The sequence below is a fragment of the Pteropus medius genome, unplaced genomic scaffold (genome assembly GCF_902729225.1).
Source record: "Pteropus medius unplaced genomic scaffold, Ma_sr-lr_union100, whole genome shotgun sequence".
Classification (NCBI taxonomy): domain Eukaryota; kingdom Metazoa; phylum Chordata; class Mammalia; order Chiroptera; family Pteropodidae; genus Pteropus; species Pteropus medius.
The window spans coordinates 259-17,806 of record NW_024343542.1 but is presented as its reverse complement, the minus strand read 5'-3'; the positions used below and the strand labels follow the sequence as shown (position 1 = coordinate 17,806).

Genomic DNA, 17,548 nt, shown 5'->3' with positions numbered 1-17,548 from the left:
CGCCTGGCCGGCCCGCGCACAGCCCGCACCTGTGCCATTGGAAGGGGCGACTTCTCTGCCACCGGACCTGTGGGCTCTGAGCCCAGGATGCACCCATGGAGCCTGCAGGACCTGGGGTGGGGGTTAAACAGCGGAATGATGGCACGAGGTGGACCTGAGTTTGCAGGTGTCGCGTAAAAAAGCCCCCAAGTCTCCAAAGCGGGGAATGGCAGGAGGGGCCCAGGCCTCACGACTGCCCCCCGCCAGGTGCGTGTGATCAGCGTGGAGGCCACTGAGGAGGGCAGAGCTTTTATCGGTGCTCAGAGGACGAGTGACATTGCTCTGCGCAGGGCCAGGGCCCATGACCAGGGGAGGGACGTGGCCTGGACCGAGGGGGCCTGTGTGGCACAGCCAGGGCACCCGAGGGCCACAGGCAGGGGAGGAGCTGTGAGAGCACCTCCTGCCCAGAGGAGGTGGGGGCTGAGCTGTGCCTGGGCAGGGCGGGCCCAGGAAGCTGGGATGCCCGGGGCTTCCAGGGGCTGGTGCAGAGGCGGATTCCTGGAGCCTGCGGGTCCTGGGAGTGGTGCTCCATCAGCAGCAGGACTTCTGGGCCGAGGCGGGGATGCAGCAGTCCACGCGGGAGCACGCGGGGCGGCAGAGCAGGGACACGCAGGAGGCCGGGCGGCAGCGGCTGGGCTGGCAGGAGGCGGCGGGGGCACAGCAGGAGGAGGCGGGCACGCAGCAGGCGGGCCTGCACACGGGGCGGCAGACGAGGGACACGCAGGAGGAGGGTCTGCAGCAGGACGAGGGGCAGGGGCTGGGCTGGCAGCACGAGGGGGCTGGGCAGGGGGCAGCCCCGGAGCAGACGGGCGCACAGCACACGGGCTTGGAGCAGACGAGTGTGCTGCACACGGGTGTGCAGCTGACGGGCTTGTAGCTGACGGGCGTGCAGCTGACGGGTGTGCAGCTGACGGGCACACAGCAGGCCGGCTGGCAGGGGGAGGAGGCGCAGCAGGAGGGCTGGCAGCTAGACTGCTGGCTGCACGAGGGCGTGCAGGAGCTGCCGCAGGCTGCTTGGCAGGGGCTGAGCCCACAGGCCTCCTGGCAGCAGGTGCTGGACACGCAGCTCACTGGGGTGCAGACGAGGGTCAGACTGGGGGCCGGGGTGCAGCAGCTGGGGACATAGCAGGAGGGCTGGCAGCAGGTCTGGATGTAGCAGATGGGCTGGCAGCAGCAGCTAGGGACACAGGAGGTAGGCTGGCAGCAGCTGGGGGCACAGCAGGACGGGGCACAGCAGGAGGTGGCACAGCAGGAGGGCTCGCAGCAGCTCTCTGGGCACTCGTCCACCTGCCAGGAGTCAGTGCAGGAGTCGCAGGCACCGGGCAGGCAGACGCGGCTGCCGTAACTGAGGTCATCTGAGCAGACGGACAGGGTGGAGGCGGCCATGGCGGGTCGTGGGGCTGGAGGTGAGCTGGGATAGGGAGTGAGTGTGTGAGTGTGAGTGAGTGTGTGTGTGAGTGTGTGAGGAGCCTGGGCTGTTGGCTTTTATACCCCGGCCAGGCGAGTGCTGGCCCAGCAGTGGGCGCACACGCCCCTTCCTTGCTGCCAGAGGCGCAGGCTCCGGGCCACGCGCAGCAGGTGGTTTAGCCTGAGGGGCCATTGCTCAGCTCACAACACTCTTAAAGTTGGCTCAAGCGTCTTTCCCTGTTGTGTTCCCAGGAGGAAAACTCGGCGTGAGTGCAGGTTGTCTCGGTCGGGCGCAGGCAGACGGGCGCGCGTGGGGCTCGGGTCCTGGCCCCGCTGGCGGGTCACGTGCCTGGCGGCTGGAGGTTCCTTGCATTTCGCTGACTCCTGTGGACGGGAGCGTTTTCCTGGAGGTTCTCAGGGGTTCCCCATGTCTCCTAGGCCCTTGTCAGTGCCGAGCGTGGCAAACGCCTGTCCCGTCCTGTGCTGTGACCATCAGCACCCCCGAGCTGTCCTTCCCGAGTGGACAGTCCCGTTTTGACGTGAGCAAATGTACCGACGCTCCATGTCCCTTGAGGCTGTCAGACCCTCCGTGACGGAGGTCACGCACGGCCCCTAACGCTGCCTCTGGCTGGGGGGTTTCACCTCTCCCCACCGCCCCCCGGAGCTGGCGGCGGTGCGTGCTGTTTGGGGAGGAGTTTGAACTGCCGATGCCCCTCAGAGGCCGGCTTTCCTGTCCCCAGGCACCCGCCGCCGCCCGTCCCTGCTCCCCTGCGTGTCACTCTGCTCACCTGCAGGACCCTCGAGCTCCGGGGTCTGGCCTCCTCGCCGCTCCTCCTGCCTCGTCCTGGGCCCAGACTGCACCATTCTGTCGTTCGGACTGCGGGGTCTGTGCCACGGTCCCCTCGGGCAGCCCTCCACCACCCTAACCTAACCTTCCGGAAAGAAACTGCTCCCGGTCCCTGGGCAGAGTTTAAATCAACGCAATCCACATGATGGGCCCCCCAGTCCTCCCTCCCCGCCCAACCCCGTGGAGGGACCCTCTGAAGCACGGCCGGGCGCCCCCTGGCCGAGGGGCCTGCGGCTCCCCTTGTGCCCCCAGCGAAGGCAGCCGGCCCCTCCCGGAAGCCACAGTCATCACGGCTGCATGCAGACGGACCACCTCCCCAGGGAACAGATCTGGGGTGCACAAAGCCTGGCTCCTGACTGAAAGCCCACATGTGACCTGTCAGACCCGGCTACTGGCGGTCACAAACGCTTCGGCCTCCTGCCACACACCAGGCTTGGGATACAGCTGGGGCACTGCTCACCCCCCACCCCCGCCGGCCACATCCGTGTCCCTGGCCCAGCGCCTCCCTACGGGACCTCGAAGGTGCTTCTCCGCCTCTGATGCTGACTCTTTCCACTCCCAGCCCTTCCTGCCCCTGCCCCCCGCCGTCCTCCCTGCAGGGGGCTCTGTCCTAGGCTCCCTCACATGACACCCTCCGTGTCCCTCCGTGAGGCCGCTGGGGGCCAGGGCCTCCTCTGCTCCAGCCTCTGCTCATGCTGCCACGTAACGGCCACCGTCCCCGCTGCTCCTTCTGCTCCTTCTGTGGCCGGTGGGCGCCTCTGACGCCTGGTGGCTCAGCCCTTTCTCCAGCTCAGCCGGGCCTGACCGGGTGTCACCTCCTCCCGTTTTACGGTTGAGGAAACTGAGGCTCAGAGAGGTTCGGCGACCGTGGATCGTAGGCCTCGAGGCCGAGTTCGGTCAGTGTCTCTGTGGCTCTCTCTCCCTCTGCTAAATCGTAGGCACTGGACAGCGACGGCTGTTTATTTCTGAAGCTGCCGTTTCAAAAAGTCTTGGTGGCACCTGGGAAGACCACCCAGACGAGAGACGCCAAGGCGTTTACCCAGGGCCGGAGCGGGTCGGCCGGCAGCCCTGGCTGGGGCAGAGGCTCCGACAGGCGGGAGAGGCTCAGTTTGAGCGGGAAGGGGGGCTCCGTGAGCCCCAGGGAGGCCGCACAGTGGGGAGGCTGGAGGCAGGTCACCAGGCTCGGGGCTCCTGTGTGACCGCTCAGGAGAGCACGGCTGGCTTTTCTGGCTCAGTCTGAACTGGAAGTGCGGGTGAAGTCGGGGGAGCTGGCAGTCCTGGGCCACGCACGTCCTGGCCGTTCTGGGTCGATGGCTGGGAGGCCTGGCCGGCCCTGTAGCCCTGCGTGTGTGGCTCGGCCACTGTCCGGTTGACCCAGCTCTCAGGGTGGATGCAGCAGGTGGACATGTCAAAGCGACTGGAATTACGTGGCAGAACGTCGTCCCCCGCGTGTCTGACTGTCCTCCGGGCCTCGTACACACAGCCCCGGCGGGAGCTGCTCCAGGAGTGTATTGAATCCTCGGCCCCTGTTAACCCTGCAAACCCTCCCACGTGTGCGCGGCCAAGGCAGAGGCAGACGTGGTGTGTGGCCCAAGTGCCATTTTAATCAAACAACGTGGGAGAGGCTCCCACTGGGATGAGCTGAATTCGGGGTCCCCCTCACTGTTCACGGGCCCGAACTCCCCATGCCTGGGGCTTGGCCAGGCCAAGGCACGTTCCGGAAGCTGGGCAGCTCGCCTGGAGGAGGACCCGCGTTTCCTGAAGGAGGAGCTGGACCCTGGGGGGACATGGCTGAGACTAGGAGGTAGCACTGGGCTCCGCTGTCTCACGGCCTTTGGGGAGGGATTTAGGGGCACAGTGTTTACTCAGAGCCCCAAGCTCCTCAGGGACCCCAATGGGCACGACCCCAGGGGGTGTGGAATCTGACCCCCACGCCCAGAGCAGGCCGAAGCTGGGGTCAAGGTCAGGCTCCTGGAGTGCAGACCCCTCCCCCGCCTCAGATGCCGACTGTCCGGGACCCCCGCTCCCGACACGGCTGCCTCCAGGGTGACCCTGCCCTTGACATTCGGACACGTTAGAGGACGGGGCGCCGTCGTGTCCGACTCATCCCCCCCGCTCTGTGGGCAGCTTGTTTCACGGCCCGGGAAAGGACGTGTCCCCTCACGCCCCACCGTTTTGGTGCCCGCAACATAAACTATGAAGAAACGATCCTCGCATCACAGGGCGGGCTTGTGGCCCTGTCCTACGCCGTCCCCAGAGGTCACGCCGAGGCGTCGCTCAGGCCCGCACACCGTGGGTCCCACGGACCCCTCTCCAGCAGCGACTGTCCCCACTGTCCTCCCTGACTTTGCTTCCTGCAATAATGGAGTGTTGGCCGTTGTCCTCGTGCGGTCCCTCTTCAGGCTGGAAGTGACCCCGAGACTCCCCACAGCCCATCTGGGCCACAGCCTTTGCCACTTCAAGGAAAATCCCTGGTTCAACCCTAAGCGAAGGTGTCCTGGGGGTTTCTGGATCATTCTGTGGGCTGCTGTGGGCTGCAGGGACATGCGTCTGCCTGAGGTCTGCTGCAACGTGACTGCAGCTGGGGGCCGTGTGCCTCAGGCCCCAGTGTGGGGATAGGGAGCTGTCCCCTCTGACTGGTCACTCGTGCCCTTGCCCCCCTTCACAGGGGAGAGGCCTTGGGAGGGTTTCACGGGGCAGGGACCTCATCGCACCCTTGTGACAACAGCCTGGGCCGGGCGTTGGCAAAGTAGACTCAGATGGCCTGCGGGGGGCACCTGGAAACTAGCAGATGCCCCTAGATATTAGCCGTCTGTCACTGCCAGCGCGGAGTGGTGTCGGTCCCAGCACAGACGGGAAGGGGGCCTGGTCCACGGAGCGCCGTGAGGACGGAGCCAGCCGAAGTCTGTAACCGCCAGACGGCGCCTGGCACGGCTCCTCGCTCGGTCGGTCTCAGCTGCGGGGACCACTGTCTGTCCGGGCGTCTGGTTGGCGATGGCAGCTCTGCTGGGCGCTCAGGGACGCCATGCGTGAGGCTGTCTCCGCGGGGGCTGCACGCTCCCTGGGGCCGGGGCTGGGACTGGTCCTTCCTTGTGCCCAGCGCTCCCAGCAGCGTTCCTGGTTGTGCAGGTGGCCGGGAGAGGTCACGGGCAGGCCCGGGGGTGGTTGGCCGGGGACAGTCGTGACACCAGCCCGTAGGGCTCCTGCGAGGATTCCGCCCCGGGCTGAGAGCTGCGCCCGCCGCCCCGGGCGCCCGCGGCGTCCTGGCGTAACCGCTGTGATTTCTCTGACGCAGACCTGCGGCCCCTGGACATCCTGGCAGAGGCGGTCCCTCCGGACGGCGCCGCGCGTGGGATCCGCGTGGCGCGGGTTCAAGGCGCACTGGGACTGCAGCTCTCGGCCGCCGCCCCGCACGCCATGAGCTTCCCCGCGTCGAGGATTTTCGTCAGATGCGACGTCTTCCCTGAAGAATTTTCCATCGTCGTAACCCTGAAAGCTCCCAGTCTTCCCCCAAAGGTCAGTGACCCTTCCGACCTTCGTGGCCAATGTCCTCGGGGCCAGAGCGTGCAGACCGACCGGGCGGGCGAGGTCTCCTAGACCTCTGGGGTCCGCAGAGGCAGCCTCGATGGGCGGCGAGGTCCCCGTCGCCGTGCGTGTGCAGGCAGAGCCTGTGTGGCCGTGTGCTCGGGGTTCATTCTGGCAGTTTCTGGCGTGCTAGCGGGTCGCAGGCCGGGACGGGGCTTGGAGCTTTTACTGGGACGGCCCGAGCGCAGAGCAACGACTCCTTCGCCTGCTGCACGTGGGTCCGCCTGGCCCGGACATCCCCCGGGAACGGAGTCGCGCAGGGCGTGGCTTCCACGCAGCCCGAGTCCGGGGTGCGCGTGTGGCAGAGCACCCCAGCGCTTCGTGCCCCGCGTGGGCCGCTGCGTGGGCCGCCAGGCTGTAGGCGCTGGCCGCGGTTCCTTTACCCTCCCCGGCTGATGGGCCGTTTCCAGCCGTCGGCCGCTGCGACTAGCGTGGCCGTCAGCACTCGTGGTCTCGTTGGCGTTTGGCGTATGTGTTCGAGGCCTTCGGGTGAGGGATGGTGGCGACTCCCCGGTTCCCTTTCAGGAGCCGCCGCCGTCGTCCAAGCGGCTGCACCGCCTGACGTTCCCGCCAGGGGCCGCGGGTTGCGACTTCCCCGCGTCCTCGCCAACACTTGTCATCAACGGACTTTTCACTCCGGGCGCCCTCGTGGGCTTGGAGCGGTACCGCGCCGGGGCTTTGGTCTGCATTTCCCTGATGAATGACGATGTCGCGTATGTTTTCATGTGTGTATTGACCATTTGTGTGTCTTCTTTGGAGCAATATCTATTCAAGTCCTTTGCCCAGTTTTTAACCGGATGAGTTCATGAGTTATAAGAATTCTTCATATTCTAGATTATTATGACGTATGTGGTTTGCAAATATTTTCTCCCGTTCTATGAGTGGTCTTTTCACTTTGTTGATAGTGTCTTTTGAAGCACAAAACCTTTTAACTTTAATGAAGTCAGATTTATCTGTTTTTTTCCCTTTCTTGCTTATACTTTTAGTGCCATGTCTTAGCATCCAGTGCCAAATCTGGGGTCACGAAGATTTAGCCCAATATTTTCTCCTAAGAGTTTTCTAGCTTTAGCTCTTATATTAGGTCTTTGATTAATTTGGGTTAAGTTTTTGGATGTGGCGGAAGGGAGGGGTCATCCTTTTGCATGTGGATGCCCAGTTGTCCCAGAAGAGACTATTTTTTCCTATTGAATGTTTTTGGCACCTTGTTGAAATCCATAGCTGAACGGGTTTATTTCTGGACTGTCAATTCTATTCCACTGATAAATCAATAAGTATTGATATATCGTTTATCTCTATGCCAGTACCAGCCTGTCTTGATTACTGTAGCTTTGTGGTAAATGCTGAAATTGGGAAGTGCTTGCTCTTTTTCGAGATCGTTTTGACTATTCTGTGTTCCTCGTCTTTCCACGTGAATTCTAAAACCAACTGGTCAACCTTTGCTAAGACGTCAGCTTGGATTCTGACAGGGATTCGATAAATATGCAGCCAGACAGGGCGAGTGTTGTCGTCTGAACAATATAAAGTCTTCTGATCCGTGACCATAGGAGGTTTTCCCACCTTAAAAAAACCGGAAATGATGTTTTGCAGCTTGCAGGGTATTAGTTTGGCAATTTTTTTGTTCTTTGGTATTTCGTTCCCGAGTATTCATTCATCTAATTCATCGATATGTAATTATTCATAGTATTTCTCCATAATTCTTTTTTCTTTTTCGGCAAGATTGTTAGCAATGCCCCCTCTTTGGTTTCTGATTCTGGTGATTTGAGTCTTCTCTCTCTCTCTCTCTCTCTCTCTTTTTGTGATTGATGTGACTAAAAGGTTGTCAATTTTGTTGATTTTTTTCCAAGAGCCAGCTTTTGGTTTCGTTGATTTTTCGCGATTGGTTTTCTAGTCTCTATTTTCTTTCTTTCTGCTCTGATTTTTATCTAGCCTCCCTTCCGTTTGGTTTAGGCTTAGTTTTTCCTTCTTTCTTCCGTGTATTAAAGCGGAAGTTTCAGTTATTGATTTGAGACCTTTCTTCTTTCTCGATACAGGTGCTCAGAGCCGCAAATGTCTTGGTCCTATCTCAAAGTATTTTGTGATTTCTCTTTTGTTTTCTGCTTTGACTCTGGTTATTTTAGAAATGTGTAGTTTAAATTCCACATATTTACGAGTTTTCTCAGTTTTTTTCCTGTTATTCATTTCTAATTTCATTCTTTTGCGGTCAGGGAACATACTTTGTGTTATTTCTATCCTTACTTTTTTTTCTTTTTAAAAATGTATTGAGGTTTGTTTTATGTCCCAGCATTCGTTCTGTCCTGCAGAATATTCCATGTGCATTTCTGAAGAGATCCGCTGCTCCGGGCGGGGTGGTCTGTAGATGTCGGTTAGATCCCGCTGGTTCACGGTGTCGCCCGCGTCTTCCTCGTCGGCCTTCTGTCCAGCTGCTCTGTCCATTACTGAGGTGGGGACATTGAAGTCTTCGACTAATATTTTTGAATTCTACACTTCTCCCTTCGTTTTTATCAGTTTTAGCTTCATGCGTTTTGGTGCTCTGTTGTTATTTACGTATATGTTTATAATTGTTACATGTTCTTGACCTTTTTATCATGATAGAATGTCCCTCTTTATCTAACAATATTGTTTTAAAGTCTATTTTATCTGTTCGTGTGGACACTCCAGCTTTCTTGTGATTGTTGTTTGCAAAATATATTGTTTTCTTTCCTTTTATTTCAATCTAGTTGCATGTTTGAATCTCAAATGGGTTCTCCTGTAGAGAGCATATGGTCGAATCTTGTTTTTTTCTTTTTTTTTTAATCTGGTCTAATAATCTTCGCCTTATGATTGGATTGCTTAATTTATTCACATTTAAATTATTATCGATATATAGTGAATCTTCATTATTCACATATTTTGTACTTGCAAATTCACCTTCTTGCTTAAAGTGACGTGCGACCCCCAAAGTCAGCGCTCGTGCTTTCACAGTTATTTATGGGCGTGGCTAGAGCACCCCAATGTTTGATGTCCCAGCGTGCGTGCGCGTTCTCGGCCGAGGCCGAATGAAGCACCGCTCCGCCGTCTAGTTTTGGCTCATACTACAGACAAGGGTTCTTTTCTACTGCTTAGCGCCGCATTTTCTACATTTTGGTGCTTTTATTGGTGATTTTCTTGTTTAAAATGGCCTCCTAAGTGCAAGAAGGCTGTGGTGTCCCTTACAGAGAAGACAAGAATGTTAGACAAGCTTCACTCAGGCATGAGTCACGTTGCTGTGGGAGCGAGTTCGGTGTTAATGAATCAGCAATAAGTATTGTGAAATTGTGTGTGTGTGTGTGTGTGTACGCGCGCGCGCGCACCTTCAGTTCTTGCTGATATTTGTCCTTGACTCGGTTTGTGACACAGAGCTCCGGAATCCCTCGTAATTTCCTAAGTGATGGGTGCACTAGGAGCACCTGTAGTTCTAATGTTTGATCTTTGACTCTGGTCCCAAATCCGTTGGCATTTCCTGGGTGACAAGAGCATCTTTTGTTCTAACGAGGTGACTCTGGGTGGCTCATGGGTCGGGGCTAGTCACCAGAAAGATGAGCCGTGATAGAGGCTGGGAGCTCTCAGCCCCGCCCCCACCCTGCAGAGGGGAGCGGGGTTGGGGGTGGAGGTGTGGTGGATGGTGCCCACCAGAGGAAGCCCCATAACTGCCAGCAGTGTGGGATTCAGGGAGCTTCCGGGCTGGTGGACACATCCGCACATTGAGAGAGCGATGCACCCCAACCCCACGGGGACGGAGCTCCTGTGCTCAGGACCCTTCCGGGCCTCACGCTGTGAATCTCTTCACCTGGCTATTTATCTGTATCGTTTCAACTGTCCTTGGCAATAAACGAGCAACAGCCATGACATTGTTCTCCTGGGTTCTGTGAGCCCCTCTAGGGAGTCATTCATTGAACTGAGGAGGTGGTGGCAGGAATCTCTCTGATTTGTGGCCAAGCAGGACAGAAGTTGTGGGCGACCTGGACACCTGCGACTCGCGAATGGCATATGCAGCGCGGGGCAGTCTTGTGGCACTGGGCTCTCGACTCTGGGTGATGTCGGAATAGAATCGCGTCGCACCGCAGGACGCCCGGCTTGTGCCGGAGAAGAGGTCGCGTGGGAGGAAACGCGCGCGGCTGGTGTCAGAACCAGTGTGCGGGAGTGAGCGACGGCACAGGGCGGTTTTCCTGGACGCACAGGAAGCGAGGCGACCAGCCCAGCAGCTGGCGGGAACGAGGCCGCAGGCGGCGGGAACAAGGCCGCAGGCCGCAGGCACGAGCCCCGGTCTGCCCGGGAGCCGCGGTCACTGCGCGCGCGGTGGTCACGTGGCCCCGCGGACCGGCCGGCTGCCCGGCCGCCTCCCCGGCCTCGCGTGGCTCCTGGCCGTGTCCCCTCGTCCTCTTCCACGGCTTTCTTTTGCACTTAGTGGATATTTTCCAACGTAGCATTTTGATTTCTTTGCTGATTTTTCACTATATCTTAAAAACTCTTCCTTCGTGTCGCTCTAGGGCCGAGCGTATTTTAACCTGTCGGCATCGGCTTCCGACTCAGCGTCGCTGTCCGGCGACCTGCGAAGACGCCGCTGCTTTTCCACATGGACCGTGTTCCTTCCTGTCCTTTCTCTGGGCTCACTGCGACGCGCACCTCTGTAGACATTTTAAAACCAACAGTATACGGCCGTAATTATTACTTAATATACTTGTGTGACTTTTAAGGCGTTTAGAGAAGAAAAGGAAGCAAGTCCGTATGTTCAGCTTTTGGGATCCGAACCTTCTTTCTAACGTTTCCTGTTCTCGTCGCTCTTTCCTGTGGATCTGAGTTACCATCTGGGGTCATTGTTCTTGCTCCGTACAGCTTTGCTCCGTGTACGTCCTGTGTGCCGACAGCAGCAAACACATTGCATTTTTATATACTGTACGCCCAACGATGTTATATGTGTGCGTGTGTGTGTGTGCGTGTGTGTGTGCGTGTGCACACATATGTGTATGTAGTTTTGTGTAACTGCTTTTAAATCAGTTACTAGAAGAACAGATGAAAATGCGCATTTGCGTTGTCTTTTGTAATCACACAGTCACCTTTACTGGTGCTCCCTGTTCTACCCGGTGGATCAGGGCTTTGGTCGGGGGTCACCTGCTTTCAGCCTGAAGGGCCCCCTTTTCATACGTCTTATAAGGTGAGTCTGGTGATGTCAAATGGTCGTTTTGATTGACCTGGGAATGGGACTTGACTTCATCATCGACATACGGCTTCGCTGGGTATAGGATCCCCGGCTGGCATCTTTTTCGGCCCGTCAAGTATCTCGCCTCTCATCGCTCTGACGGGGAGTCCGCTGTGGTTCGTGCTGGGCTGCCTCGTGGGTGACCTGTTGTTTTCCTGTTGCTGCTTTCAAGACTTTCTCCTTGTCTTTGTCCTGCAACCTTTTTACTGCAAAGTGTCTGTCTGTGGATCTTTTGTGTGTATCTTATTTGGAGTTCCTGCAGTTTCCTGGATATGTCGATTTTTTCAATGAATTTGTAAAGATCAGCCAACATTTCTTTGAGATAACATTTTTCCATTGTGGCTTGGCTGCCAGGTGGTCCTCCAGCAGAGCCCAATCCCTCTCCCCATTACAAGTCAGCGAGGCCTCGAACCCCAAAGCCCGCTGGCCCCTGACAAGCCCTCAATAGAGCCCTGGGCTAATTTTGCAGCCCTGCAGCCCAGAGCATCGCCGAGACCCCTCCCTTTGTCCCTTCAGAGACTTGGCAGATCACCAAACGAGACACAAGGGGCTGTGGTCGGACGCTGATTGCTAGGTCGCAGCTGTAGACCCGAGTGCTGGGACTGGGGCCACTACAGCTGCACAGGTGTCCGTGGGACTGAGCTGCTGGGCAACCACATCCTGCCACGGCACCTTCATGGTGACAGTGTCCAGGAGTTGGCATCGGAGGGGCGGCCCACAGGCTACCACATCCCGACGACCTCCTGCCTGGACGGGGGGAAGGGTTTGGATTCTTCAGGGAGGAGACCTTGCTCTGATCTTCATGCAGGGGCTGCAGGGGTCCCCGAGGACCCTGCAGGTGACACCATCAGGGCTGTGAGGAGGGGAGGCAGGACTGAGTGTTAAGCACTCTGTTGGTGGGGGGGCGGTTCTATGAAAGTTCAGGATGCGATGAACCAAGGCATTTGCCCTTGGTAATTCTCCAGCCGCACTGGCCTGGGTCCCCGCCGGCTCCATCTGCCCACAGGGCGTGCCCCCTGCAGCCAGGTCGGCAAGCATATCAGACTGCCCGCAGCAGTGTGGACGGAGGGGACACAGAGGCCGGAGGACGATGATCTCGCTGGACAGAAACCGTCTAAATACTCCAATTAAGAGACAGAGACTAGCGGAAAGAGTAAAAAGAAAAAAGACCCAACTTTATGTTACATGTAAGACGTGAACCTTAAATATAAGATGAAAATCGGTTAAAAATTAAAAGTCACAGAAAGATCTATCCTGCTCACATTAGTCGCAAGAAAGCTGAAGCGGTTAGGGTAACGTCATAAAAAATACACCCGATCGAAGAATCTTGCCAGAGAGAAACAGCGTCCCCAGGGGTCCCGCACAACGGCGAACAAGTCGGCTGGCCCTAAATGCTGGTGCCCCGATCGTGGGCCCTCGACACGCGTGACGTGGACACTGACTCAGCCGCACCGAGCGGGAGATGCATTCGCACGCAGTTTCAGACTTCCGAGGTCCCCTCTCCACACTTTACAGAACAGGGAGGCGATCGGCAAGGAGGGAGGCCGTTCAGACAAGACGATCCACCTGTTTGAAATATTCGGCCTTTAAAGAACGCCTCCCCCAAGACGACAACCGTGCTTTCTAAACGTATGAGAAACATGTCCCACGGCGGGCCACGCTCGACAACACGGACCGTATTTGGGGCCATAAAGCAAGTCTCGGCGAGCTTCAGAAAATCTAAATTGGAAAGATCAGAAAGGCCCAAACGTGGAGAAAGGCAGCCGGCCTCTAACTGCCCGCGGGTCCGAGCAGAATGGAAGGACAGCGGAAAAGATTCAGAACTGCATGGAAGTCGAGCGCTTGTCCAATTCCGTGGGAAGCTGCTCACGCGTCCCCGAAGGGGGTTTTATCACGCCCAACGTCCTTGTCAGGAAGGAAGAAAGTTCTAGAATAAATGACCTCAGCTTCCACCGTAAGAAACTGAGCCGAAAATTAAACTCAGAGAAGAGAGGCGACGGCCAAGACCAGGGTGGAGAGCGAGAGACGGGAATAGAAAGAAAAAAGAAGAGAATCCAAAACCGTTTCCTCGAGAAAAATAAAATTGATAAATCTCCCGCCAGACCGGCCAGCGACACGACGGGAGGAGGTACCAATCTCGACGTCGTGTGACATCACCGGAGCGCCCACAGACATCGAGGGTATAACGAGGGGACACTGTGACGCACTTCGTGGCTGCGCATTTGACAGTCTAGTGAAACGGACAAATTCTGTGACAGACACAAAACACCGAGGCTCCCTCCAGAAGACTCAGGTGACACGAGCGACCCTGTGTCCCCTGAAGAAACTGAACGTGTGTTCAAAAGCCTTCCCCCAGCCCAGCTGTCCTCGGACAGGCGGATGGTCATGTGACGGGGATGTCCACACGACAGACTGTCACCTGCAGTAGAAAGGACCAAATTGTGACATCACAGCAGCTTGACTGGATTGTGCTGAGTGAAAAAGTCTCTCTGAAAAAGTGATGCAGTGTCCGATTCTATTTATAGACATTCTCGGACAATAAGGGTGGAGAACACATACGTGGTTGCCAGGGGTTACGGAGGAGCGTCCGCGGCGGTAGCATGAGAGGGAGGACGAGGGAGCCTGGGGGTGGTGGCACAGTTCTGTGTCCGGTGTGGTTGTGGTTATACAATCTACAAATGTGAAAATACAGCATAGAACCACACGCACACAAACACACACACAACCACACGCGACACACACACACACACACACGCATCAGAGACATGCACGCGACATGCACACATGCAAGTATATACACACGCACACATACACACGCACACATGTACACATGCACACACATGCACACACGTGCACAGGCGCACATGCACGTGTGCACCTATGCATGCATGTGCACATACACACAAACACACACGACGCACGCATGTGCACACACGAGGACACATGCACAGGCACATCTGCACACACAAGTGCACGCGCACACGCACACATGTGCACGCGCACACACATGCACACACACGTGCACACACACGCACGGGTGCATGTAACCCTGACGACATCCGAGCAGGATCTGTGGATCGTCAGCCTCCGGGCTGTGATTTGTGCGGAAGGTACACCAGCCGCTCTCGCTGAGGGAACTGGGTAAAGGCACACGGGACCCCAGGCCCCTGCCCCGCGTGGGCACCGTGCGTGTGTGAGCAGAGGTGAGAAGGACGCTGCCCCTCCCTGACTCCCAGGACTGCCCGTCTGTGTCCTGGGACCCTCCACCCGCACGGCGCCCAGGCGTGTGCACAGATGGAAAACAAAGCAGAATCGTGTGAGTCAGGGCGCCGAGTGCGGAGGGTCTCACCGCGCAGGCCCTCTGCTCCCGCCCAGCTTGTGGCCTCGCCCGTGAAGGGACAGGCTGTCCCCAGGCCCCTCCCCAGGAGCCGCAGGGCCGGGGCTGCACCTGTCTCCAGCGTGACTCAGGCGACCCAGCCCAATGGCAAGCAGCCGCACTGGTGACCACCACAGCCATCACCCGAGAGAACACGGCCACGCATGTCCCCGGGCCCATCAGGACCTGCAGGAGGAGCAGCGTGGCCCTGCCACCAGCCTCCCCAAGGGCCAAACACCAGTCAGGGGCTCATCGAGGTCCCTGCAGGAAACTGAGTCATCTAATGAGGCTTCCGGGCCCTGCAGTGACACCACCAAGGAAGGGGACACGTGAGGCTCCTGTGGGGACAACAGACGCCAGCGCTGGATATAAAAGCCCTGGAGTCCCAGAGTGTCTCACACACCCACTCACTCACACACTCACTCACAACACACACCCTTCTTGCCGCTCACCCCCAGCCCCACGACCCGCCATGGCCGCCTCCACCCTGTCCGTCGGCTCCAGCGACCTCAGCTATGCCAGCCGCGTCTGCCTGCCCGGTGCCTGCGACTCTTGCACTGAGTCCTCCTGGCAGGTGGACGAGTGCCCAGAGAGCTGCTGCGAGCCCTCCTGCTGTGCCCCGTCCTGCTGTGTCCCCTCCTGCTGTGTCCCCAGCTGCTGCACCCCGGCCCCCAGCCTGACCCTCGTCTGCACCCCAGTGAGCTGCGTGTCCAGCCCCTGCTGCCAGGCGGCCTGTGGGCTCAGCCCCTGCCAAGCAGCCTGCGGCAGCTCCTGCACGCCCTCGTGCAGCCAGCAGTCTAGCTGCCAGCCCTCCTGCTGCGCCTCCTCCCCCTGCCAGCCGGCCTGCTGCGTGCCCGTCAGCTGCACGCCCGTCCGCTGCATGCCTGTCTGCTGTGTGCCTGTCAGCTGCACGCCCGTCAGCTGCACCCCCGTCTGCAGCACACCCATCTGCTCCAAGCCCGTGTGCTGTGCGCCCGTCTGCTCCGGGGCCGCCCCCTGCCCAGCCCCCTCGTGCTGCCAGCCCAGCCCCTGCCCCTCGTCCTGCTGCAGACCCTCCTCCTGCGTGTCCCTCGTCTGCCGCCCCGTGTGCAGGCCCGCCTGCTGCGTGCCCGCCTCCTCCTGCTGTGCCCCCGCCGCCTCCTGCCAGCCCAGCCGCTGCCGCCCGGCCTCCTGCGTGTCCCTGCTCTGCCGCCCCGCGTGCTCCCGCGTGGCCTGCTGCGTCCCCGCCTCGGCCCAGAAGTCCTGCTGCTGAGAGATCTTCTTAAAAGCACCCCAACCTCAAGAGCTTACTGCCATTTACGCCTCCAGATTCTTTACCATGAGCCAAGGCAACTATCAAGTCCCCTTCATGGGCTCCTGCAGTGGGCAGTGGGCATGTATGGTCCCCTGTGCATGTCACCTCTGGGAACAGCTCACCCACATCTTCAAGTACTGACTGTCCCCAGTCGACATGCCGTGCCACCAAGCCCAGGTCGGCAGTGACCCCAGCGAGGCCGTCTGACTCTCCCTGCCTGCGAGCTGTGTGGAGGGGAACGAGCCGCCTCCACTGCCCCCTGCGCTGGTCTCTTCACCTTCCCAAGCTCTGTGTCCTCTGTCCCTTCAATAAATTCTTTTCCTGATGCATTTAACCAGGATTCATTTCTGTCGTTTGCGACAAAGACTCCTGCCGGGATGGGCCACCCTGTTCTTGCCCCTTCACGGGTTCCCATGAGCCCCCATCGCTCTGGCCATGTGTTTGTCCAAGAGAGGGACACACCTTCTGGACCGAAGGCTGAGTAGGCTGAGGGCCGTGCCTGCCCTGAGCAGAGGTCGCCCTTCAGAGGCGACACCCTGACCCGCTCTGTCCAGGGCCCTGAGTCCAGAAGGCTGAGCCCCCAGGCCTGTGCAGGAAGGAGTTAGTATAGCGGGCTGCGGTGGCCGCCCCTGTGCTGTCCCCGAGGCTGGCCCTCGGCTGGCTCTGGGAACGTGGACTTTGGGAGGCTTCCCATCACCGTGTGACCAGAGTGCTTCGTGGGGCCTAAACTGTCTACACGGACGCGATAGCTGTTCTGGCACCTGCTCCCCCTCTGGAGTCTGGGACTTGGGGACAAGCTAGGCAGAGGTGCCATGTGACCTGCCCCTGGTGAAAACCCGGGCGCTGGGTCTCTGACGAGCTCCCTGCAGAGGACAGCTCACACGTGTTGTCACCGCTCCTTGCTGGGGAGTTAAGTGTGTCCCTGTGTGACTCCACAGGGACAGGCTCTGCAGGCTGCACCTCGTGGCCCCGACCTCTCCCCACGCACGTTTTCCCTGTGCTGACTTAGCACCGCTTGCTGTGTCCCGGGAATGCTAGAGTCATAAACCGAGGGGAGGTGTGGGGACCCAACACCCATGGGAATGGCAAAAGCGTTTAAGTCTGATAAAAAATAAATAAAAAGCATGGCCTGGAGTGCAAACACGATGCGCTCTGTGTCACACGCGTGGCCTGCAGTGTGGACACTCTGCTCTGGGCTGCAGGTGAGACTTCTCCTTGCTCAGAGCAGGTCGGTAACATCTGGAAAAGCTGAACCTGTGCACGGCCCGCCGCGAGGATGGATCTTGGAGAAGATGTCACGTGTGCTCACAGATTTTCTCACAGTACTGTTGAACCCCTAAGTGTTACCGGCAGCCTGCACGCCCTTTGAGGGGAATGCACGGGTAAGCCACGGTACGAACGCACCGTAAGAGTCCGCGGTGGTTACAGTGCCCGAACCAGAGAAACACATCAGCGCGCGTGAGTCTCAAACACGCAACACTGAATTAAAAAAAAAATCATGTCGCAGATGAATAGATGCAGAATAATGCACATTTAAAGGGCAAAACCACAAAGCAGTGCTTTATCGTCGTGGCTATAATCATCTCTGTTAGAGGCACAAAAGCTCGCGTGGGAGGGGAGCCCCGGCCGTGGGAGGGGAGCCCCGGCCCAGCGAGCACCTGCCCCGGGGGAGGGAGGCCTCGCGGGACGTCCGTGGCATCTGTGAGTGGGCGGAATGTCGAGGGTTCTTTACGCTGATGCGTAAATGCATAGGCACTTATTATATTATTTTCTAAATTATGTGTT

At 58.4% G+C, this 17,548-nt stretch overlaps 2 protein-coding genes across 2 annotated transcripts; one reads left to right on the top strand and one right to left on the bottom strand.

Moving 5' to 3' along the window:
* Window positions 1-570: 570 nt before the first annotated feature.
* LOC120606273 (keratin-associated protein 10-3-like) lies at window positions 571-2,743 on the bottom strand. Its single transcript, XM_039867391.1, has 2 exons — window positions 1,265-2,743; window positions 571-1,153 (listed from the first exon to the last, which is right to left on the bottom strand). Exons 1-2 carry the CDS (start codon window positions 1,423-1,425, stop codon window positions 571-573), a joined length of 744 nt encoding a protein of 247 aa, XP_039723325.1. The 5' UTR covers window positions 1,426-2,743.
* An 11,933-nt stretch (window positions 2,744-14,676) lies between these two features.
* On the top strand, window positions 14,677-15,721 carry LOC120606271 (keratin-associated protein 10-3-like). Its single transcript, XM_039867390.1, has one exon. It carries the CDS (start codon window positions 14,753-14,755, stop codon window positions 15,719-15,721), a length of 969 nt encoding a protein of 322 aa, XP_039723324.1. The 5' UTR covers window positions 14,677-14,752.
* The last annotated feature ends 1,827 nt before the right edge of the window (window positions 15,722-17,548 follow it).